General features: G+C 45.0%; 1 protein-coding gene across 1 annotated transcript in view; it reads right to left on the bottom strand.

The window, feature by feature from the left end:
• HERC2 (HECT and RLD domain containing E3 ubiquitin protein ligase 2) overlaps positions 1–25,342 on the bottom strand; it is a 3,346,202-nt gene that overhangs the window by 3,132,662 nt on the left and 188,198 nt on the right. Inside the window, 1 exon segment of the mRNA XM_033948978.1 lies at positions 22,083–22,239. Within this exon segment, the coding sequence (XP_033804869.1) occupies positions 22,083–22,239 (157 nt within the window).

Genomic DNA, 25,342 nt, shown 5'->3' with positions numbered 1-25,342 from the left:
TCAAGATTAGTCACTACTCCTTTCCGAAACAAAATGTCACCCCTCTTTTTTTTTTCCACCCCATCTGCTGCCACATAATCCCCCATCTCCCATAATTTGAGTTTACTATGTTCCTTCCCATCCAGATGGGTTTCTTGCAGTAGGGCCACATCAATCTTATTTCGCTGTAAATGTTGTAATATTTTGAACCTTTTTATTGGTGAGTTTATGCTCCCCACATTCCATGTTACCACCTTAACCAGTACAAACTTGCGTGACTCTCACCCTTCTCCCACTACCCCAAACCCAAACTTAGCCAGCCCAGCCTCCAGCTGCGTTCCCCTCCTAGGGAGCCAAGCTCCCCTCAGGATGTTATAACAAACCCCACCTCCACCCCAACCAATGCCGCAAACCCCCCTCCCCCAATCCCACCACCCCCAGTTTCTTCTCCAGCCCCATACACAGCTGGAGCCTACTAGTCAAGGAAGGCCCACCAGTAGCAAGGCCGCTTCAGATACTCCCATTCATACTTACCCCACACTTACTCCCCCAGCCACCTCCCGCCCAATTCCCCATCAACCCTCTAACAAAACTACTTAAAAAACAGTCAACCCAACCTAACTCATCTCATACACACTGCCCCACATGCAAATATTACACAAACACCCAGTCCTCCCCATACCCAAAGGACCCAGAAAACTCATTCTCAATCAAGGAATGAAAAAAGAAATCAGTTCAACAACAGTCCACAGCATCTGCATCATGGCGGTCTTCCAACAGCGGGCTCAGCTGTCAATCTTCTCTGCTTTCCATGCGGACGCACTCTCTGCCACTTGGCTGGAAGCCCTCCTGTTTCAATGCACATTTCCACCGGTAAAGCATCTCCCAACACCTCCTTTAATGCACTCCAAGCCACCGCCGTGGTTTTAACACGCTTATGCACCAACACAATGGTCATCAACATAGCAAATGGAAACTGTCATCTGTATTTGTAGCTGGCTTGCCAGAGATATCTGGTAACTTCTTGAGTCTCTCTCAATTTTTTGAAGGTAATCACTGCTAAATCTTGGTACACAGTAACAGGCAGCCCATTCCACTTTTAGTCACTACGGCGCCTGGCCATTTGTAGAATGGTTTCTTTCACTCCAAATGAAGTTAAGCAAATAACAATGTCTTTCGGGAGGTTCCCCTGTGCCCTGCCTAGCGCTCTATGCACCTGTTCTATCTGCACTACAGGACCTTCAGTGGTATCTCCATGAGCGAGGCGCAACAAATCCTCATATATTTTGTGTGCTACGTGCCGCACATCTTTGTATTTCTCTTCCTCTGGCACCCCTCACAATCGCAAATTACATCTGCGAGTGTGGTTCTCAAGGTCCTCCAGTTTCTCCCAAATATCCACCCCGTCTTTCTGAAGAATGGCCACCTTGCCCCTGGGTGTCTAATAAATCCTCCGCCACCGCATTCACTCATGTTTCCAGTTCTCCTTGCCACCGTGTCACTTCTTGTAGTTCCTGCTTGATATCCACCACTGCTTGTTTGATATCTGTGCATATGGAAAGAATATCTTCCCGCAGACTAGCCAGCATTTCTGCGAATCTGCTCGACTCCAGAGGGCCACACACACCATCCTGCATCCCTGCCTCCTAGTCATGTATGTCTGCACACCTCTGTGCTGTCGGGGCTGGCGCCATCTTAGGCAAACTCAGGAACCTGTAATGATTTTCCGTGCCCGGTCCCAATTTACCACTGGCATACTTGTAAGTATCCAACTTGTGCTGGGTGGACGTTGCCATAGTACATCACTTAAGAGAGCATAGCGTAGGGGGGAAAACACCAATATCACCGCTTAATTATTGATTTTCACTGCAACCTCAATGGAGCTTCAGTCCCTTGCGACCTGCCACATCGGTGATGTCACTTCCTCCTGAATGTTAAATGTTTAATGCTAAAGATGGATGTATGATGATAATAGGAGACTGACTATAATGGTGATAAATACCAGTGAAGAGAAAGCGGATGACACTTTGAAAAAAATGCTCAGAAAAGTGAAACTCTGAAGAGGGAGTGAAAACCTCCTCTTAAGGAAAGAGTTTACCGTCCAGTCATTGCATTAATACATGAAAAATCACTTTCTGACCACTGGTAAAATGTTGAATTGTTCTTACAAGCTCAACATGAAATATTCAAAATTTCTAATGCAAAAGATATCTCTCAATAGAAGAATGGTGCACTTATCTCAAAAATCTTAAGGCTCTCAGGGGTCCCAACGCGGCCCCGTTTCGAGTTCTGCTTCAGGAGACCCAAAATCATGTTTTAAACCCTCTGTGCAGTCATAATACTTTTCCAAGAGAAAATCATTCACTGAGTTCGAAAATTCCATAAACTTGTATTTTAGTTAAAGTATGTTTTATGTTTTTATGATTTTGTACACCGCCTAGAAGGTTGATTGGGCGGTATAAGAAATTTTAAATTAACTTGATTAAGTATGTACTAGAGACCTGGATTGGTCACCATGAGAATGAGTTACTGGACTTTTATGGACCACTGGTCTGACTCAGTAAGGCTATTCTTATAAAATCTATGAGGTGAAAATTAGAGAATGACACAGAGACAAATTTGTCCCCGTCCACACAGGAACTCAATTTTCTTGTACCGTCAAGTTTTGTTGCTATCACTGTCCCTATCTCATTCCTGTAAGCTCTGCCTTAACCACACAAGCCTCGAACACTTATGATTTTAAAGTGTTTGAGGCTTATGCAGACGACAACAGAGCTTGCAGGAATGGGGAAGGGACAGGAAACGAACTCGCGAGGATGGGATGGAAAAATGAGTTCCCTTGGGGACAGGGAAAAATTTGTCCCTGGTCATTCTCTAGTGAAAATCACCAGGTAGATCGCTGGAATGGTGTCTCAGGGTGAGGAAGGATCTATACTTCTACTAAGACTAAGTATCTTAATAAAAAATTTGGCCTGCGATTTTTCCTGTGTTTTAGATTTTGGCTCCTTTTGTGATTGAGTTTGACACCCCTGGTCTATGGTATCTGATTACAAAGTAGCCAAATACAGTGGAACCCATTCAATCACAGACCGCTTAGAAACATAGAAATAGACGGCAGATAAGGGCCACGGCCCATCTAGTCTGCCCACCCCAATGACCCTCCCCTACCTATCTCTTTGAATAGATCCCACATGTCTATCCCATTTGGCCTTAAAATCAGGCACGCTGCTGGCCTCAATAACCTGAAGTGAAAGACTATTCCAGCGATCAACCACCCTTTCAGTAAAAAAGAATTTCCTGGTGTCCCCATGCAGTTTCCCGCCCCTGATTTTCCACGGATGCCCCCTTGTTGCCGCTGGACCCTTGAAAAAGAAGATATCTTCTTCCACCTCGATGCGGCCCGTGAGATACTTGAATGTCTCGATCATGTCACCCCTCTCTCTGCGTTCCTCGAGTGAGTATAGCTTTAATTTATCCAGCCGTTCCTCACACGGGAGATCCTTGAGTCCCGAGACCATCCTGGTGGCCATTCTTTGGACCGACTCAAGTCTCTGTACATCCTTGCGGTAATGCGGCCTCCAGAATTGCACGCAGTACTCAAGGTGGGGTCTCACCATGGATCTATACAATGGCATAATGACATCAGGCTTACGGCTGACGAAACTCCTGTGAATACAACCTATGATTTGCCTTGCCTTGGATGAAGCTTGCTCCACTTGATTGCCAGTTTTCCTGTTCTCACTGACGATCACCCCTAAGTCTCGTTCTGCTTCAGTTTTTGTTAGGATCTCACCATTAAGGGTGTAAGTCTTGCATGAATTTTGGCTGCCCAGGTGCATGACTTTGCATTTTTTGGCATTGAAGTTGAGTTGCCAGGACCTAGACCAGCGCTCCAGTAGTAGTAGGTCGTGCATCATGTTGTCGGGCATTGAATCTATGTCCGTTGTGCTTTTGCCCACTACATTGCCCAGTTTGGCGTCATCAGCGAATAATGTCATTTTACCTCGCAGCCCTTCCGCTAAGTCTCTTATAAAGATGTTGAAAAGGATTGGATCCAGGACCGAGCCCTGCGGCAACCCACTGATCACCTCCATCATTTTGGAGGGGGTGCCGTTCACCACCACCCTCTGAAGCCTACTTCCAAGCCAGTTCCCAACCCATTTCGTCAAGGCATTGCCCAATCCCATAGAATTCATCTTGCTCAGCAACCTGCGGTGTGGTACGCTATCGAATGCTTTGCTGAAGTCCAGGTATACAATGTCCAGGGACTCCCCAACATCCAGCTTCCTCGTCACCCAGTCAAAGAAGCTGATCAGGTTGGATTGGCAGGATCTCCCTTTAGTAAATCCGTGTTGACGGGAATCCCGTAGATTCTCCTCATTCAGGATCATATCCAATTGGCGTTTGATTAGAGTTTCCATTAGTTTGCTCACTATTGATGTTAGACTTACCGGTCTGTAGTTTGCCGTCTCCATCTTGGATCCTTTCTTGTGGAGTGGAATGACGTTAGCCGTCTTCCAGTCCAACGGGACGTTACCCATACTAAGGGATAGATTGAAGAGCGCGGATAGCAGTTCTGCCAAGACATCACACAACTCCCTGAGCACCCTGGGATGTAGGTTGTCAGGTCCCATTGCCTTGTTAACCTTAAGCTTGGACAGCTCACAGTAGACATCGCTCGGTGTAAACCTGAAATTACTAAACGGGTCAACTGCGTCAACCTTTGTCTGTAGCTGAGGGCCAAGTCCCGGCGCTTCGTGGGTGAAGACTGAGCAGAAATATTCATTTAGCAGTTGGGCTTTTTCCGAGTCCGTTTCTACAAAGTCTCCGTCTGGTCTCCTAAGACGTATTATCCCGCCTGAGTTTCTATTTCTTTCACTGATATACCTGAAGAAGGATTTATCTCCTTTTTGGATGTTCTTCGCTAGAGACTCCTCCATGCGGAATTTGGCCTCTCTAACTGCTGTTTTGACAGCTTTTGACTTGGCCAGATAGACTTCCCTAGAGTCCTGTTTCCCTGATTGTTTGTAAGAGATGAATGCTTTTTTCTTCTCCTTGATGATGGCCGAAATCTCCGCAGAGAACCATTGAGGCTTATTGTTTCTTTGCCGTTTACTTACTGATTTAACATAGCGGGTTGTTGCTTCCTGTATGGTGGCTTTTAAAGTCGACCACATTTCTTCCACGTTATCGATTCCTGTTTGGCTTTGTAGCGCCTGGTGAACGAAGTCTCCCATTTCTTTGACGTTTGTGTCCTTGAATTTGAGGACCTTGGTCAGTGTAGTAGATTTAGTGAAACCTTTCCTGAGATTGAACCACACCATGTTGTGGTCACTGGAGGCCAATGTGTCGCCCACTGAGACCTCTGAGACACTTTCTCCATTGGTAAGTTGCATAACCCAGCTAATTGCATAACACCATAAAAAACAAATCTAAAACGTATCTTCCCATACAATAGAGTGTCTGCTAATAAGCATACCAGTTATCGAATAAGTCCATCTATTAGCATACTGAAATGAAACATAGAAACATGATGGCAGATAAAAGGCCAAATGGCCCATCCAGTCTGCCCATCTGCAGTGACCATTATCTCTTCCTCTCTCTAAGAGATCCCACATGCCTATCCCAAGCTTTCTTGAAATCAGACACAGTCTCTGTCTCCACCACCTCTCCACCACCCTTCCTCCCCTTCTTCCCCGGTTGGCACCCCCCTGACAACAGCGATTGGATCATTTTGTAATTGTCACTGGTTTATACCATACACTTGTTAACTAATTCTCTGCACCTTCATTGCATAAATTGCTCTAAATTGTTTTCTGATATGCTGAACTGTTTTCTGATATGCTGTAACTTCGCTGTAAATGTACAGTCTCTTAACCTGTAAACCGCTCTGAACTGTTTTGTGGTATTGCGGTATACAAAAATAAAGTTATTATTATTATTATTATTACCAGGCCTGGTTTATCACATAGAATATTGCTCTAAATATCAATTACCCATGCCTGGACTTCCGATCATAAGGGGAAGGTCATGAACAAAATTTGTCACTAAATCCACACTTTACCTGGTGGTCTAGTGGGCTTTCGGGGCAGGAGCAATCTTCCTACACTCCTGCCCCGTGTAGATCGCCAATAGGAAATGGCTGTGGGGAGTTCCCGTCGTAGTCTCGGGAGATTACGGGAACTCACGGCAGCTATTTCCTATTGGCGATCTGCACGGGGCAGGAGCGTAGGAAGATTGCTCCTGCCCCGAAAGCCCGCTAGACCACCAGGTAAGGCCGGGATGTTGGGTGGGAGGCAGGAGGGAGGCGGGGTGGGTCAGAGCCGGACCAGAAGATATTCACGGTATTTCACCATTCGCGGTCCGGCTCTGCCCCTATCCCTCGCGAATCCGGAGGGAGAAGTGTATAGCTAAAATTGAACTCTTTATCTTTCCGCCTAAACCCATCTCCCCCCTCTCGTTGTTCTCTTTTTCTGTGGATAACGCTATCCTCTTCCATGTCTCGTCAGCTCACAACCTTGGGGTGATCTTTGACTCCTCTCTCGCCTTCTCTGATCAGATCCAACAGACCGCCAAATCCTGTCACTTCCTCCTCTATAACATTACCAAAATCCGTCCTCTTCTCTCTGAACACACTACCAAAACCCTTGTCCACGCTCTCGTCACCTCGCGCTTAGACTACTGCAACCTACTTCTCTCGGGCCTCCCACTGCCCGTCTCTCGCCTCTTCAATTCGTTCAAAATGCTGCTGCGTGACTCATATTCCATGAGAGCCGCTATTCTCACATTACCTCTCTCCTCAAGTCACTTCATTGGCTCCCCATCCATTTCCAAATACAGTTTAAACTCCTCTTGCTGACTTACAAATACATTCGCTCTGAAGTCCCCCAATCTCTCTCCTCGCTTATCTCCCCCTATGCTCCCCCCTCCCGTGATCTCCGCTCATCAGGCAAGCCCCTCTTATCTGTACCCTTCTCTTCCACTGCCAACTCCAGACTTCGTCCCTTCTTTCTTGCGGTGCCGTATACCTGGAACAGGCTTCCTGAATCAATACATTGTACTCAGTGTTCAAATCCAAGCTAAAGGCCCACTTTTTTGAAACTGCTTTCAACTCTTAACTCCCACTCACTGCTGTCAGATACCTATACCTGTATCTGTATACCGGACCTATGCAGTCCGTTGGAGAGATCAATCTGCCTGCTTTTAAATATCAGCAGAAGTGGGAGATCAACTGCTTTTACACCTAAGCAGCAGTGGGACCAGCCGCCACTACCGGGAGCCCTTTGCCCCGATCCAGCCAGGTGTGTGAGCTCCTCCCCCTGCAGTCCGTTGGAGAGATCAATCTGCCTGCTTTTAAATATCAGCAGCAGTGGGAGATCAACTGCTTTTACACCTAAGCAGCAGCGGGACCAGCCGCAACCACCGAGAGCCCACAGACCCGATCCTGCCAGGAGTGTGAGCTCCGCCCCCCCCCTGCAGTCCGCTAGGAAGATCAACTGCTTTTACGCCTAAGCAGCAGCAGGACCAGCCGCCACTACCAGGAGCCCTTTGCCCCGATCCAGCCAGGCATGTGAGCTCCTCCCCCTGTAGTCCGTTGGAGAGATCAATCTGCCTGCTTTTAAATATCAGCAGCAGTGGGATATCAACTGCTTTTACACCTAAGCAGCTGCAGGACCAGCCGCAACCACCGAGAGCCCACAGACCCGATCTTGCCAGGAGTGTGAGCTCCGCCCCCCCTGCAGTCCGCTAGGTAGATCAACTGCTTTTACACCTAAGCAGCAGCAGAACCAGCCGCCACTACCGGGAGCCCTTTGCCCCGATCCAGCCAGGCGTGTGAGCTCCTCCCCCTGCAGTCCGTTGGAGAGATCAATCTGCCTGCTTTTAAATATCAGCAGCAGTGGGAGATCAACTGCTTTTACACCTAAGCAGCAGCGGAACTAGCCGCAACCACAGAGAGCCCACAGACCCGATCCTGCCAGGAGTGTGAGCTCCGCCCCCCCTGCAGTCCGCTAGGAAGATCAACTGCTTTTACACCTAAGCAGCAGCAGGACCAGCCGCCACTACCAGGAGCCCTTTGCCCCAATCCAGCCAGGCGTGTGAGCTCCTCCCCCTGCAGTCCGTTGGAGAGATCAATCTGCCTACTTTTAAATATCAGCAGCAGTGGGAGATCAACTGCTTTTACACCTAAGCAGCAGCGGGACCAGCCGCAACCACAGAGAGCCCACAAACCCGATCCTGCCAGGAGTGTGAGCTCCGCCCACCCCTGCAGTCCGCTAGGAAGATCAACTGCTTTTACACCTAAGCAGCAGCAGGACCAGCCGCCACTACCGGGAGCCCTTTGCCCCGATCCAGCCAGGCGTGTGAACTCCTCCCCCTGCAATCCGTTGGAGAGATCAATCTGCCTGCTTTTAAATATCAGCAGCAGCGGGACCAGCCGCAACCACCGAGAGCCCACAGACCCGATCCTGCCGGGAGTGTGAGCTCCGCCCCCCCTGCAGTCTGCTAGGAAGATCAACTGCTTTTACACCTAAGCAGCAGCGGGACCAGCCGCAACCACCGGGAGCCCATAGACTAGAAGACAGAACTGCCTGCCTGCATAAATAACTGTTAGGCATATGTTTCCATCAGAGACATACAATTACTAGATGGAGGTGTAACTGTTAATTGCATGTATAATTGTTAGAGACTTGAATTAGGACAGCCTAGGAACTATAGAGGCTTGTGTTATCATCAAAGACACATATAGTTGCTAAATGCATGAGTAATTGTTAGATGCTTGCGTAATTACTAGAGACTTGCAACAGAATTGCTTAACGAACTATATCTACTTGGGCCACCTTCAAAACTACGCCAATCCAATTAACAACCATACAAACGATAACTCAAGAATTCACAGGCATTCCATTACACTTTTTGTGCTAGGAATAATACTTTACCCTGCTAACATGAATCCCCTCCTGATTTTAGTGATCTGTCTGTTAATTGGCAACATCAAAGATGTTAACTCACTCCACCCACAATTACAATCAATCAACTACCCAGATCTATCAATTTTACACATCACTAATTCACAAGAAAACACAATAAATCATATTACCATTATCTCAAATAAAAGAAGACATCAACGAACACTTAAAAAAAGAATAAGGCAAGTAAAACCCGTCAAAACCACTATCGCTACCAAAACTATCACACCCACATCTGTCTCCTGTGCATACCTTAATACTAGATCTGTCAGGAATAAAGCTTTCCTAATTAATGATTGGATCATCAACAAGCAAATAGCCTGCCTTTTACTAACTGAAACATGGTTACTATCTGAAGATGATCCAATAATAATTGATCTCCTACCAAGCAATTTCAAAATCCTTCCGCTAAACCGCGTGGGAAAAAAAGGAGGAGGATTAGCAATTATTCTTAAAGAAGGATTTGACTTTGAACTTCTGGATTCCAAAATGACAGACCATTTAGAAATTTTAGCCTGTAAAATTAGCAACTGTCAACTAGAAGAATCCCTATCCTGCATATTATTCTATGTCCCACCAAAAAGCTGGCCAAAAGCCAAAGAAGACTTCTTTGCATTTGTCCTAAACAATTCAATCGGTCCTTCTTATAATATCATCGCAGGCGACATATACCTACACCTAGATGAAGTGGACAACACAAATGCGATAAGAGTTCAAAAACTTTCTATCCCTACTCAATTACAATCTTCCTTTACCCACACAAACACATGAAAAAGGCCATCAATTGGATGTGGTAGCCATGTCCAAAAAGGATATCCCCGACCCTGCCATTTCACTACTTAAAGGCACCTGGATTCATGATATCTGGTCTGACCATTTTACTTATTATTTCCAGCTATTCTGGTCTTATCATAAATCTAAAACACGCCCAATTATAAAAAGAGAACATCACACAAGAGGCTATATTAATCCAAAAGAATTCTGGTCACAATATGAATTGCAAACAGGGATAGATTTTTGGGATCACTGGACGACAACCAGCACATCCATTTTAAATAAAATCGCCCCTATACGTAATAGCAAAAGCAATTCAAATAAATATAACAAATGGTTTGACATCGAACTTCTAAAAATGAAACAACTAGCTAGACGACTGGAAAGAACTTGGAAAAAAACAGGAGAACTAGCCGACCGTAACAACTGGAGAGCTAACATAAAAATCTACAAACAAATGTTAAAAGACAAACGTAAAGCATTCTACTCCACTAAAATCAACTCATCTTGTAATGGTTCACAAGGAATCGATACAAAAGAGCTATTCAACCTGATCACAAATTTATTTGACACCACTCGCTACACCTCATCCACACACAATATTAAACTACCCTCTGCAAATGACTTAGCTCTGTACTTCGATTCTAAAATTAAGAACCTTAGAATCCATTGTTCAACAAACGACTCTTGTGATCATCAAATAGTGAACACCCAAGGAAATGATATACCGGCAGACATGATCTGGAGCTCCTTTCAGGATTTAGAGTGGAATGATTATATCAGATTATATAACAAATACTCTAGATCCTATTGCGTTCTGGACTCATGCCCCCCAGAAATTATGAAAGCAGCACCTTTAGAATTTAAATTATCACTGATGCAATACTTGGCTTACAACCTAAACAATGGGAAGTTCCTCTCTAATAATGGTCACATTATTATAACCCCAATTCTAAAAAATCGTAAAGTATCCTCAGCCCTAATATCCAACTATAGACCGGTAGCTTCCATTCCGTTTATTATAAAAATTATGGAGGGATTGGTTCACACCCAACTGATGGGTTATCTTGATCAATTCTCTCTCCTCCATGAAACTCAATCTGGTTTTAGGCCATTATTCAGTACGGAGACAGTAATTGCGGCTATCTTAGACAATTTGCACCTACTGTTTAGTAAAGGCCTTAATGCCCTGATAATGCAATTCGATATGAGTTCTGCCTTTGATCTAGTGCAGTGTTTTTCAACCGCTGTTCCGCGGCACACTAGTGTGCCGCGAGATGTTGCCTGGTGTGCTGCAGGGCCGCCGGGCCCGGAGCTGACAGGGGGCCCGAGGCAGGGGCGCCAGTAGCTCGCCAAGGCAAAGTGAGTCGATCACCCAGGACTCACTTTGTCTTGGCGATCTAATCTATCGAGCCGATAAGTCTTCTTCTCCCCGACGTCCATTCTGCAGTCGGAGAGGAAGTTCGGGCCAGCCAATCGCTGCCTGGCTGGGCGGAACTTCCTCTCCGATTGCAGAATTGACGTCACGGAGAGCATGCGTCGGCGTCGGCTTTGGGGCCTGTTATCCATTGGTGGGTCCTGTTCCCCGATGGCAGCGGCAGTGGCAGTGGCTTGGGGAACGGCAGGGAGAAAGAAAGAAAGGGGGCAGGCAGGGAAACAGAAGGAAAGAGGAGAAACAGAAAAAAAGAAAGAAAGGTCAGGGAGAGAGGAACAAAAAGTTGGGGGAGGGAATGAGGTGTGGAGGAGAGAAAGCATACAGGCTGATAGAAGGGAAGAAAGATTGGATGCACAGTCAGAAGAAGAAAGTGCAACCAGAAATCACCAGACAAGGTAGGAAAAATGATTTTATTTTAAATTTAGCAAAGTGGAGGCAGTATTACCACAGTTTTCAAAGGAATTTGCCCAAATAACTTAATAGTTAACTGGGTAAATTCCCAGAGATTAAAACTTCCCTTCACTTACTATGCACAGTTCTGAATTTATATCTGCTGTCTATATTTTACAATATGGTCACCTTTTACTAAACCGCAATAGTGGTTTTTAGCGCAGGGAGCCTATGAGCGTCAAGAGCAGCGCTGGACATTCAGCGCAGCTCCCTGCGCTAAAAACTGCTATTGTGGTTTAATAAAAAGGATGGAGGGTATATTTGTCTATTTTTGTATGCTATAAAAACCAAATACAGAGAGAGACTGAGCTGTTGACGAAGAGCTACGTGTGTGTCTTTCTTCGATTCCAGCCAGAATATCAGCTTTGTGTTCAGCCAAACAGGCCCAGGTTTCTCACTGAATAAAGTATTTTATAATTTTTATTTCGTAATAAAGTAATTATAAAATACTTTCTTTGTGTTTATTTGATTCCTATTCAAGAGAATTACTTTATATATAGTCAATATAGGCAGAGAGTTAAATTTTTTAACATTTTCTAATGGTGGTGTGCCTCGTGATTTTTTTCATGAAACAAGTGTGCCTTTGCCCAAAAAGGTTGAAAAATACTGATCTAGTGGACCACATGAAACTGCTGCAATGCCTAGATGCCATTGATATCCGGGATAAGGTGCTGAACTGGTTCCGTGGCTTCCTTATATCCCGCATCTATCAGGTTTGTTTTAATTATGAGCTTTCCGACACCTGGAGCAATCCATCCGGTGTGCCCCAAGGCTCTCCACTATCCCCATTGCTCTTCAACGTCTACATGTCCTCACTGGGCACGAAGCTAACCCAGCTGGGGATAAAACTATTTAGTTATGCAGATGATTTTACGATTATCATCCTATTCACCAATTCTGTCTCCGAAACTATTCCCAAAGCTTCAGAAGCTATAAACATGATGGAACAATGGATGACAAACTTTAGGCTCAAACTTAATTAACATAAGAACATAAGAAGCGCCATCTCCGGATCAGACCTTCGGTCCATCAAGTTCGGCGATCCGCACACGCGGAGGCCCTGCCAGGTATACACCTGGCTTATTTTATAGTCAACCATATCTTTATATGCCTCTCTCAAGGAGATATAATTCAGATAAAACGACTTTTTTCATTGCTTCACCACATCCACTTGACATTAAATCACCCCTCTGTATCAATAACCTTAGTTATCCTATCCAGCCCTCCATAAAGATACTAGGTGTAACTCTGGATCAATGCCTAACCATGAAAGACCAAGTAGATTCCTTAATCAGAAAGGGATTTTTCACTCTCTAGAAACTCAGATCCCTTAAAGCTTATTTTGTTACATCGGTTTTTAGAATCCTAGTCCAATCCCTCGTACTAAGCCTGCTTGACTACTGTAACATCGCCTATTTGGCAATTTCCCAAAAAAATATGCGACGCCTACAACTGTTGCAGAATGCGGCAGTCAGACTAATCTTTGGACTAAAAAAATTTGACCACGTGACACCCTACTACCGGCAGCTACATTGGCTGCCGATGAACATAAGCAATGCCTCTGCTGGGTCAGACCTGAGGTCCATCTTGCCCAGCAGTCCGCTCACGCTGCGGCCCAACAGGTCCAGGACCTGAGCAGTAATCCTCTATTTATACCCTTCTATTCCCTGTTCCAGCAGGAAAATGTCCAATCCTCTCTTAAATCCCAGTACTGTATTCTGCCCTATAACGTCCTCTGGAATCGCATTCCAGGTGTCCACCACACGTTGGGTAAAGAAGAACTTCCTGGCATTTGTATTGAATCTGTCCCCTTTTAACTTTTCCGAATGCCCTCTTGTTCTTTTATTTTTTGAAAGTTTGAAGAATCTGTCCCTCTCTACTCTCTCTAAGCCCCTCATGATCTTATAAGTCTCTATCATATCCCCTCTAAGTCTCCTCTTCTCCAGGGAAAAGAGACCCAGTTTCTCCAATCTCTCAGCGTATGAAAGGTTTTCCATCCCTTTTATCAGACGTGTCGCTCTTCTCTGAACTCTCTCGAGTAACGCCATATCCTTCTTAAGGTATGGTGACCAAAACTGGACGCAGTATTCCAGGTGTGGGCGCACCATCGCCCGATATAGCGGCAGGATAACTTCTTTCGTCCTGGTTGTAATACCCTTCTTGATTATACCTAGCATTCTATTCGCTCTCTTAGCGGCCGCTGCGCACTGTGCCGTCGGCTTCATTAACCTGTCCACCATTACCCCCAAGTCCCTCTCTTGGGTACTCTCATTCAATAACATCCCTCCCATCGTATAGTTGTACCTCGGGTTTCTGCTTCCCACATGCAATACTTTACATTTCTCAACGTTGAACTTCATTTGCCATTTTGTCGCCCATTCCCCTAGTTTGTTCAAGTCCCTTTGCAATTCCTCACAGTCCTCTTTAGTCCGAGCTCCCCTAAATAGTTTGGTGTCATCTGCAAATTTTATTATCTCACACTTCGTCCCTGTTTCTAGATCATTTATGAATATATTAAATAACAGCGGCCCGAGCACCGAGCACCGAGCACTCGTGACCCTCCTCCAGTCAAAGTAGTGGCCCTTCAACCCTACCCTTTGTTTCCTACCTGCCAACCAGTTTCTGATCCATCTATGTACGTCTCCGTCCACCCCATGGTTCTTCAGTTTCCGGAGTAATCGTTCATGAGGCACCTTGTCAAAGGCTTTTTGGCAATCAAGGTATATGATGTCTATGGGGTCACCTCTGTCCATCTGTTTGTTAATTCCTTCGAAGAAGTGTAGTAAGTTGGTTAGGCACGATCTCCCCCTGCAGAAACCATGTTGGCTGGTTATCAGAAGTTTGTTTCTTTCCAAGTGATCATCGATGTTTTCTTTTATCAGTGCTTCCGCCATTTTTCCGGGAACAGAGGTCAGACTCACCGATCTGTAGTTTCCCGGGTCACCTCTTGATCCCTTTTTAAAGATGGGCGTGATGTTGGCCGTCTTCCAATCCTCCGGGATCACGCCTGTTTTCAGGGATAGATTGCATATTTGCTGCAGTAGTTCTGCTATCTCCTCCTTTAGTTCCTTCAGAACCCTTGGATGGATTCCGTCCGGACCTGGAGATTTGTCAATTTTTAGTTTATCTATCTGCCTGCGCACATCTTCAAGGCTCATTTCCATGAATGTTAATTTTTCTGCTTGATTTCCATTGAAGAATTGCTCAGGTTCCGGTATGTTGGTTGTGTCTTCGTTCGTAAATACAGACGAAAAGAACATGTTCAGTCTTTCCGCGACTTCTTTCTCCTCCTTCACTACTCCCTTCCTGACTCCATCATTCAGCGGTCCCACCTCCTCCCTAGCTGGATCTGGGAAACAGCCAGCTAGGGAGGAGGTGGGACCGCTGAATGATGGAGTCAGGAAGGGAGTAGTGAAGGAGGAGAAAGAAGTCGCGGAAAGACTGAACATGTTCTTTTCGTCTGTATTTACGAACGAAGACACAACCAACATACTGGAACCTGAGCAATTCTTCAATGGAAATCAAGCAGAAAAATTAACATGAAGGCACGCGTAAAGTTCAAATTTGCCTGTTTCTGCTTTAAAGCATTACACGGACTTGCCCCCAAATACATTACTGACCTTTTCTCCTTCTCAACCAACAGACACAAGAGAAGTTCACATTCCAACTTCGTTTCCCCCCCAGTGAGAGGTTGCAAACTGAAAAAACACCATGAATTCCTTCTCTCACACCAAGCAGCATCATGGGGTAAAGACCTAGAACAATTACTTTCGCCCTCTACTTATGAGGAATTTAGGAAACGTCTAAAAACACACCTGTTCCTAAAACATCTTGACAACTGATCCACTTATCTCTTTCCTCTCAATAGCGACCTACTGTCCTTTTGATCACTTTTCTCCTCAACAATGAATTTCCTGTCTAATTACTTCTCTTTCCTCTTCCCCTCTTGAAGTCAGTCAATTTGTACCTTTGCTTAATCTTTTGTAAACCGCATAGAACTTCACGGTATTGCGGTATATAAGCTGTTGTTATTATTATTATTATTATACCTACTATAATCTCCTTAACCCTGAAATGTCCTGTCTAAATTAGATTGTAAGCTCTTTTGAGCTTACAATCTATTGTGAAGATTGAACTGTTTGGAGAAAATTGGAGGCAGAAATTCCTTACCCTTCACTTTAGCTTCACAGATAATGTTGATATGCTGGCATTTTGTCTTGTCTCTTCATGCATCATGAAAAGCAATTAAACACGAAAAATATTTGATGACATCCACGCATTAATGTTTGCATCTTATATGATATTCATATTTGCTGAGCCCCCAAAACACCTTGGTGGTTTGCTTTTCCAATAGACAATACTGTCTATTGTGTGTTAGAATGTACAGCGCTGCGTACGCCTTTCGGTGCTATAGAAATAATAAATAGTAGTGGTAGTAGACTGTATTGACAGAGGTTCACCAATTCACATGGTCATATTGTGACACTTAGTGGACTAGTTCAGCAAGAGAATGCCCAGGAATTGGCTAAAAAGCTAAACAAACTGGATTTCAAGGCAACTACTGGTTGGTTCTGACTTTGGAAGGCTCTCAGTGGCATTGTCTACAAATGTTTGCACGGTAAGAAGGATGCAGACAAGCCAGCTGCTGATCTCTGGATTTCTGAAGCTCTGCTCTGTCTGTTATGTAATTACAAATCCAATGACAACTACAATTGTGATGAAATAGAGATTTATTACTGTGCAATGTCAGATGGAACACTGGCACACAATTCAAAGACAATCTTGGGCAGTAAAAAGGTGAAGGATTAAATTACAGTACTGGTCTGTGCAAACATGATAGGCACTGACAAGCTCGTTATTGGAAAAGCAAACCACCAAGGTGTTTTTGGGGGCTCAGCAAATATGAATTTCATATAAGATGCAAACACTAATGCGTGGATGTCATCAAGTATTTTTCGTGTTTAATTGCTTTTGATGATGACATGAAGAGAAGACAAAATGCCAGCATATCAGCATTATCTGTGAAGCTAAAGTGAAGGGAAAGGAATTTTTGCCTCCAATTTTCTCCAAACAGTTCAATCTTCAGGATCTTTAGGCTGCAAGTTGGACGGACCCCAACCAAAACTTCCGCTCCCTCAGAACCTGGGGGCAGTAAAACACAAGCTGCGCCCTGAAATCCCAAGGGCTCTTACTCAGGACGCATACAGCCTGAGCTTAAGCCTCTGACAAGGTCAAGAGGCAAGCTTGCTCCCAGGGAAATGGACCCCGAGTCTCGAGGCACACAGTCTCGTGGCACACAGCAGGCTGGCTTCACCGGTCCACCTGAAGTAGTTAAGTTGAAGGGAAGTAATATGTAGAAGCTGATAAAGAAAAGGCTGAATTGCTTAACAAATATTTCTATTCTGTGTTCACGGCTGAAGCACCATGAACAGGACCACAGAACACAAACATGAATAGGGATGGAGGAGTGGTAGACCCTGATCGATTTTCAGAGGGTTGTGTTCCTGGTGAGCTAGCTAAAATAAAGGTAGACAAAGCGATGGGGCCTGATGGTGTACATCCTAGGGTGCTGAAGAAATTTAGGAAAGTTCTGGTGGCTCCACTGACTGAACTTTTCAATGAGTCTCTAGAGTCAGGAGTGGTACCGGAGGACTGGAAAAGGGTGGATGTGGTCCCTCTCCACAAAAGTGGAAGGAAGAAGTAGGGAATTACAGGCCAGTAAGTCCAACTAATATGGTAAGCAAATTAACGGAAACACTTTTAAAACAGAATGGTGAAATTTCTGGAATCATGTGGATTACAGAATCGAGGCAACATCGATTCACTAGGGGTAGGTCTTGTCAGACAAATCTGATCAATTTCTTTAACTTGGTGATCAGAGACTTGGATAGAGGAAGTGTGCTAGAAGTGCATTTAAAGTGTGCTAGATGTGTATTTAGATTTAAGCAAAACTTTTTTTTTTTTTTAATATCTTTATTCATTTTCAAACTTTCATCAAGTGTACAAACATTAAAACAACAACATTAAAATACAACACTTGCAATTCTTTCTAATGTATCTTATAATACGTATAATTATCCCTCTTCCCTCCCAACATTCCCATTATTATTTTCTAAAATGAGCAATAAAATGTAAACCCTCCCCCCTCCCCACATTAGATAGTGTATATTTTTATTGATCATGACTGGAGTCGCCATTCAACATCACTAATAATTAGAAAGATCATAGTAGACTCCGTTATAATTTTTGGTGGAATTCATTATGTCACATATATAAAATGGAAAGATCATTAGCTATACAACATGGTAATTATAAGAATTTTATTAAGCAAAGCTTTTGACAGTGTTCCACACAGATGTCTAATAAATAATCTGAGTGCTCTTGGGATGGGTCCCAAATAGAGAGTTGCGCGGGGACAGAAATCCCACCCGTCCCCACCCGTCCCCGCCAAAGTCCCACCCGTCCCCACCCGTCCCCGTGAGGAATCCCTCTGTCCCCACCCATCCCCGTGAGGAATCCCCTCCGTCCCCACCCGTCCCCACGAGGAATCCCCTCCGTCCCCGCCCATCCCTATAAACTTCAGAAATAGTTATTTCATTTAATTATGCTACTGAATTAAAGGCTCTGGTAGAAACCCATTTACAAATAAGCAAAAAGACTTTATTAATTTGAAAATATTAATTGGGAAGAATACATACTTTGCAAATGGGTTTCTACCAGAGCCTCTAATGTTTATAAATTTTTATCAACACAACTAATATACTACTTTATCCTGAAGCAAAATAAAAAAAAAGAAATATAATTCTTTTCCTACCTTTGTTGCCTGGTTTCTGCTTTCCTCATGTTCTCATTCAATTCCTTCCATCCACTGTCTCTCTTCCTTCTGCATCTTCCATTTGCTCTGTTACTGTGCCTCTCCCTTTCTTCCCCCTTCCAAATTGGTCTGGCACACATCTTCTTCTCTCCGCTCCCCCCATAGTCTGGCATCTGTCTTCTTCCCTGCCAGCGTCTTCTCCCTACTCTCTCTTCCCCATTTCCTTTCAGCGTCCTTCTCCCCCCCATCTTCCCCATGTCCTGTCAGCGTCCTTCTCCCCCCTCTGCTTCCCCATGTCCTTTCAGCGTCCTTCTCCCTCTCTGTCTTCCCCATGGCCTTTCAGCGTCCTTCTCCACCCCTTTGTCTTCCCCATGTGCTTTCAGCATCCTTCTCCCCCCTCTGTCTTCCACAAGTGCTTTCAGAGTCCTTCCCCCCCCCGCCCTTCCCATGGCCTTTCAGCGTCCTTCTCCACCCCTTTGTATTCCCCATGTGCTTTCAGCGTCCTTCTCCCTCCTCTGTCTTCAAGTGCTTTCAGAGTCCTTCCTCCCCCCTCCCGTCTTCCCCATGGCCTTTCAGCGTCCTTCTCCCCACTCCTTCTCTACCGCCCCGGGTGCAGCACAGCCGGCCAGGTCCCCTTACTTTTGTGGCACTTCCCCGACCGACTGACAACAGCCCTGGTCCGACAAACCTCCCTGCCCTTAACTGCGAATCTAAATTACCTTATTACAGCTGCTGTAAGAAGATAATTTAGATTCGCGGCTACAGGGCAGGGAGGATTGTCGGACCGGGGCTGTTGTCGGTCGGTCGGTCGGGGAAGTGCCACAAAAGTAAGTTTTGTTTAAGCCCTCCCTCCCCTCCGACGTCAGCGCTGACGTCGGGAAGACTTCCGTTCGGCTCTGTGCTGCAAGCAGAGAAGGTAGGGAGAAGAGCCGCGCGACTGAGTACATCCAGCCCCGCAGGAACCCCGCGACCCTCGGAGGCGTCCCCACGGGATCCCCGTGACCCAAAGGGGGAACCCGCGGGATGCCCGCGGGTCCCGCGGGATTCCCGTCGTCCCCGTTCCCGTGCAGCTCTCTAGTCCCAAAGTGACGGGCTGGGTCAAGAACTGGTTGAATGGAAGGCGACAAAAGATAATGATCAATGGAGATCGCTCTGAGGAAAGGGATGTTACCAGTAGTGTGCCTCAAAGTTCTGTTTAACAGTTTTATAAACGATATTGCTGAAGGGCTGTCGGGTAAGATTTGCCTCTTTGCGGATGATAACAAAATCTTCAATAGAGTAGGTGCCCAGGATGATGTGAATAACCTGAAGAAGAAAGACCTGGCGAAGCTTTCAGATTTTTCTGAGATTTGGCAGCTAAAATTTAATGTTAAGAAATGCAAGGTCATGCATTTGGGCTGAAAAAACCTCAAAGGAACGGTACAGTTTAAGGGGTGAAGAAATGTGCACGACAGCAAAGCAGGACTTGGGTGTGATTATATGTGATGATCTTAAGGTGGCCAAATAGGTTGAAAAAGTGACGGCGACAGTTAGAAGGATGCTAGAGTGCATAGGGAGAGGTAAAGCCAGTAGGAAATAGGAGGTATTGATGCCTCCTTTAGAATATTGTGTACAATTCTAGAGGCTGTACCTTGAAAAAGATATAAAAAGGATGGAGTCGGTCCAGAGGAAGGCTACTAAAATAGTGCATGGTCGTCATAAGGCATATGGGGACAGACTTAAAGATCTCAATCTGTATACTTTGGAGGAAAGGCAGGAGAGAGGAGAAATTATAGACATGTTTAAATACATACGTGGCATAAAGGTGCACAAGTTGAGTCTCTTTTATTTGAAAGGAAGCTCTGGAATAAGAGGGCATAGGATGAAGTTAAAAGGTGATAGGCTCAGGAGTAATCTAAGGAAATACTTTTTTACAGAAAGGGTGGAAAAGTCTCCCAGTAGAGATGGTGGAGAGAGAGACTGTCTGATTTCAATAGGCACATGGGATCTCTTAGAAAGGAAGACTCAGAAAGGAAGGGCTAGTGGTTACTGAGAATGGGCAGACTGGATGGGCCATTAAGCCTTTATGTGCCATCATATTTCTATGTAAGCTTGCCCTGTGAAGCTGCAGTCCAGCTCTGCAGAAACTGCTTCTTTTCTCCAGGCAGAAAACCCCTCTAAAAGGGGTCCCAAGGCACCAAAGCCACTGAAAAAGGACGAACTTAAGTGAAAAAATAAGAAAGAAGTAGAGCAGATTAGATGCACTTCTGCATGGTTTGTTTGCAGAAACAAAAACTGTAGGAGGCTCTGTGTTCCTCAGCTAAATGGGAGGAGCAGAGGCAAAGTGTGTGCTTTTCTGCAAGACCCGGTTCACAGATTGAGATAAAAAATCCACCGTATTGACTCCAGACAGGATGCAACAGAAATGCACTCTTAATTTTTCAGTGAAAAAGTACTGTATATATTATGAGTCGACCCAAATATAAGCCGAAGAAGAGAAAAATGTAAAAAAATAAAAATAGTTGACTTGAATATAAGCCGGGTTAATATTCAAGTACCTTGCCAGGCTCTGCATCCATCCCCCCTCCCCAGCTTGGCTCTGCATCCAGTATCTCCTTCCCTACCCTGTACTCTCTCTCTCTCTCTCCATCCCAATGCCTTGCAGGCCTTCACTGAGCCTGCTGAAAGACCTGGTGGTCCAGCGGTGGGCCGAGACAGGAGGCATCCCTCCCGCTTCCTGTCTCTGCCGACTCTAAAAATTACTTCCTTCCTCCCCTGCGTACCTTTTGAATTCCTTGGCAGTCTCGTGGGGTGCCTGGGACAAGAGGGGTCCCAGCCGACTGTGACTATTTTTACATCCCTCCCACCTCCCACGCATACCTTTCAATTCTCTGGTGGTCCATTGGTGAACTGAGCAGGAGTGATCTTCCTGCGCTCATGTTCAGCGAAGAGCTGCTAGAACTCACAGCAGTCATTCAGCTAGCAGCTCTTCGCTGAGCAGGAGCGCAGGAAGATCGCTACTGCTCAGTTCAACATTGGACCACCAGGAAATTGAAAGGTACTCGGGGGAGACGGGAGGGAGATAAAAATAGCCACAGTCAGACAGGACAGGAGGCGGGAGGGATATTTCTTGGCCTGACCCACCATGAGACCACCAGGGAATTGAAAAAGTTATGTGAGAGAGGCAGGAAGGAAGTAAAAGTTTTTAGAATCAGTGGGGACAGGAGGCGAGAGGGATCCTGACTGTCCCAGCACACTTCTGGACCACCAAGTCTTACGGAAGGCCTGGCGGAGGACTGCAATAGGAGTGGGCAAATATAAGCAGAGACCCCCATTTTGTGCCTTTTTTTGGCCCAAAAATAATGGCTTATATTTGAGTATATACAGAAGTGTTTGAAAACATGTACAAAACAGTTAACAAACCTTTGTGTTTATCAGAGCAATTCAGTTGACTGCCCTTTCTTTTAAAGCCTTAGTGGTTTTGAAACCTGATCCTAGAAGCACCCCAGCCAGATTTTCAAGATATCCACAATGAATATTCATGAGAGATATTTGCATGCACTCCCTCATGAATATTTACTGAGGATGTCCTGAAAACGTGACTAAGGTGCCTCCAGGATCAGGTTTAGAAACCACTGCTTTAGGGTATTCAATATTGCCCTTATTTATCAAATGTTGAACTTACCCAGTCACAACAGACCTTAAAAATTTTGTAGCTCTCTCTACAACTTCCAGCCAAATCGATGATACATTGCTTTCATCAAACAAGGATGCCTCTGGAAGTGCCCGCAGTGCATCAAGGGATTCTTGTAGCAATTCACTGCAAAGATCAGCATCTTCACCTATTAAGGAAAAATAGAACTAGATTAGCATAATCTCCAATTAGATTTTAGGAAATATATGAAGTATTTCTGTTTACGTTTCATAAAAATCCTATAAAAGCTGTTTTAAGGATCTCTTCAGTGGATAGTGTTTCTTCTATCTGATCAGAGCGATAGGCCCAGAAAGGTCCCATTTCCTTTCCCTAATCCTTGTCTTTGTAATTTTGAGCTTTAGTGTGATTGTAATGAGTGTTGGCTGGGGTCAGCCAAAATCTATGTGTTCTATCTTTCTCTCTTTGCTGGTTATGTTCCATCTTACTCTAATTGCTGGTACTCCGAATAAAGCACAGTTACTTACCGTAACAGGTGTTATTCAGGGACAGCAGGCAGATATTCTCACACATGGGTGGCGTCATCGGCGGAGCCCCGGTACAGACACTTCAAAAGTGCATTGCCACTTTAAAACTTTAGAAAGTTTGCGATAGCCCACACCACGCATTTGCAAGTGCCTTCCTGCTCGACGTAGAGTGCGCGTCTCCTCAGTTAAGATAAGCCAGCTAGAAAGCCAACCAGGGGAGGAGGATGGGTTGTGAGAATATCTGCCTTCTGTCCCTGGATAACACCTTTTACTATAAGTGTGCTTTATCCCAGGACAAGCAGGCAGCATAATCTCACATGGGTGATCTCCAAGCTAACTAAAATGGGATGGTGGGAAAATTGGCCTCAAGAAAATAAATGGTATAATACAAACTGGCCGAAGTTCCCTACCCATCTGGAGAAAACTCCAGACAATAATAAGAGGTGAATGTGTGAACTGAGGACCAAGGGGCAGCTTTACTGAATTCCGTTATAGGAGTAAATTCAAGGATAACTACAGAAACTGCCCTAGCTCAGACTTGATGGGCTGTGACCTGACTTACCAGGTGCAGAACAGGTTGAGCAAAACAGAACGAAATATAGGTAACCGAACAGTTAGGAACCGGTTGCTTAGAAACAAAATGCCACCAACTTGTTAGAATCAAAGGAGATGAAGAGATGGGGGAGAAGTCTTATAAGTATTTGTCCTGGTGATATAAAAAACCAAGCACAAGAATGTCAAAGCAGCTCCTGATTGGTGAGGTCCAACTTTAGTACAGGAAGAGGTGGTCGGAGCATACCGTGAGTGATTTCCTTCACTCGCCGGCGCTCCGATGCCTTCTCCTGCTGACCTCTCCTGCACAGTCATTCGTGGTCGGAAAATACCGCAAATGACCGGGACCGCGAATCACAGACCGCAAATTTGCGGGGGAACACTGTAGTCTGAAACAAAAGTGGAGCAGCTTAAAATTGGTGCGAGTCCCCAAGAAGTCCGCCCGAGGAGGCCCCATTGAACTTAAAAGTATGGAAATAGCAGAACTAGCAGTCCATTGGTTAAGCTGAATAATTATGCTGAATTTGTCTGATAAGGAATTTTGCTCCCCTGGAAAAAACAGACAATCATCAAGAGAATGAGACAAGTAATTGTCCAAAGCCAGATTTTCTGAGCCTCTTGACAGAACTGGAGAGACCCTGTGGCTCCATGTGTTTACAGAGTACAAGGGTAGTTGATTTCCAGAAAAAACATTAAGAGTAAAAGATAACACTGTGAATACAGTAAGGTGATCCGAAAAAGTGTGTTCTTTAAAGGACTAAAGTCCTTGGTTTAGAAGGACATCCAGTTGCGCTTCCAAGGTATAAGAAAAAGAGTCGTCAACATCACTTGAAGATAAGGAATGTGCAAAAAAAAAAAAGAGACCTGCAATGAGTACAGAGAAGGTCATACAGCATTTAAGCAACTGTTGAATAGTAAAAAGATGCTGTTGCTAAAGAGCAAGGGTCTACTAAGAAGTATGAAGATGGAGTCTAGCTCGTAGAATTCCATGTCATATGGCAGCCATGTGGCCTCAGAAACCTTTAAGCGCCTTGTAGAAAATGTTCAAAACAGAAAAAAGATGATAGGCTAGAAGGGCCTAGTAGTGCAAACTGCGCTAAGTGACTGAAAAGCGCAAACATACGGGAAGCCAAAAGGAAGGACAGAGAAAAACAGACTTCCTGGAAACCCAGAGGGCTGAGACTTGGGAGGGGTAAAAATAATGCACCTGGATGCAAAAACAACAGTATAACCAAAAGGTGTTGAAAACCAATTCAGTGGGAAAGAGAAAAACTCCAGACCCCTAGAACTCAAGGATGTTAACAGCCGGATAGCGTCGGAAAGGCGAAAGGTCCCAAGGCCAAAAGGCTAAGGGGCCCAAAAATGAAAAGAGGGCCATATAAGGAAAAAATACAGAAATACCCCTCAAACTAGCAAAAAGAAGGAAATGCTGCAATCAAAAACAGGAGAAGAAAAAATATCCTAAAAAGGATTGAGCGGTCTCCTCCTCCCCTACAGCCACTCCCAAACCTCTGGCATGAACTACAAAAGGATGTAGGAGACTCTGGCATAGTGTGGAACAGTGAAAGACCAGTGAAGAACAAATACACCTGGCTGATCCTGTATTGCGGCGAAACAAAGGAGTAGCTATATTTCCTTAAAGAAGGCAGTCTAGTTACAGCAGTGGAAATGATATCATCAGACAATACTACATTGAGATCCTGAGCCCAGGCGGTCTGATATCTGACATAGTCAAGCAATGCAGTCTCATCCTTCAGATAACGATGCTGAAATGAACCGGCATTTGAGCGCCCAGAGTATAAGCCACTGATAGCAGTTCCCGTCTATCAGCGCTCAAATTGGTTCTCTGAAGGGAAGCCACATAATGTTGAATCTGCAAATATGCAAACTGATCTCTACCGGTCAGGCTATAGTCTCGACACAATTGGGCAAAGGGTTTCATTGTACCATCCCTATGAACCAAATGGAACAAATATGTCAACCTCATTGCTTCCCAATGAGTGAACTGCGAGACCACCATTCCTGGCAAAAATCGGCTATTAAAGCGAATAGACAGAAAGGGGGACTCGCGGGCACTAATGCCATGAAAGCGGCATAATACCCAGACCCGCCTCAGAGGTAAACCAAACACCTGAAGCCCCCGGCGAGAGGGGGAGGAAGGAGAAATGGAATGCAGATATTCACTGAAATGATCCCCCTGAAAACAAGTGAGTT

The sequence above is a fragment of the Geotrypetes seraphini genome, chromosome 6, assembly GCF_902459505.1.
Source record: "Geotrypetes seraphini chromosome 6, aGeoSer1.1, whole genome shotgun sequence".
Classification (NCBI taxonomy): domain Eukaryota; kingdom Metazoa; phylum Chordata; class Amphibia; order Gymnophiona; family Dermophiidae; genus Geotrypetes; species Geotrypetes seraphini.
This window is presented reverse-complemented; position numbering and strand designations above follow the sequence as displayed.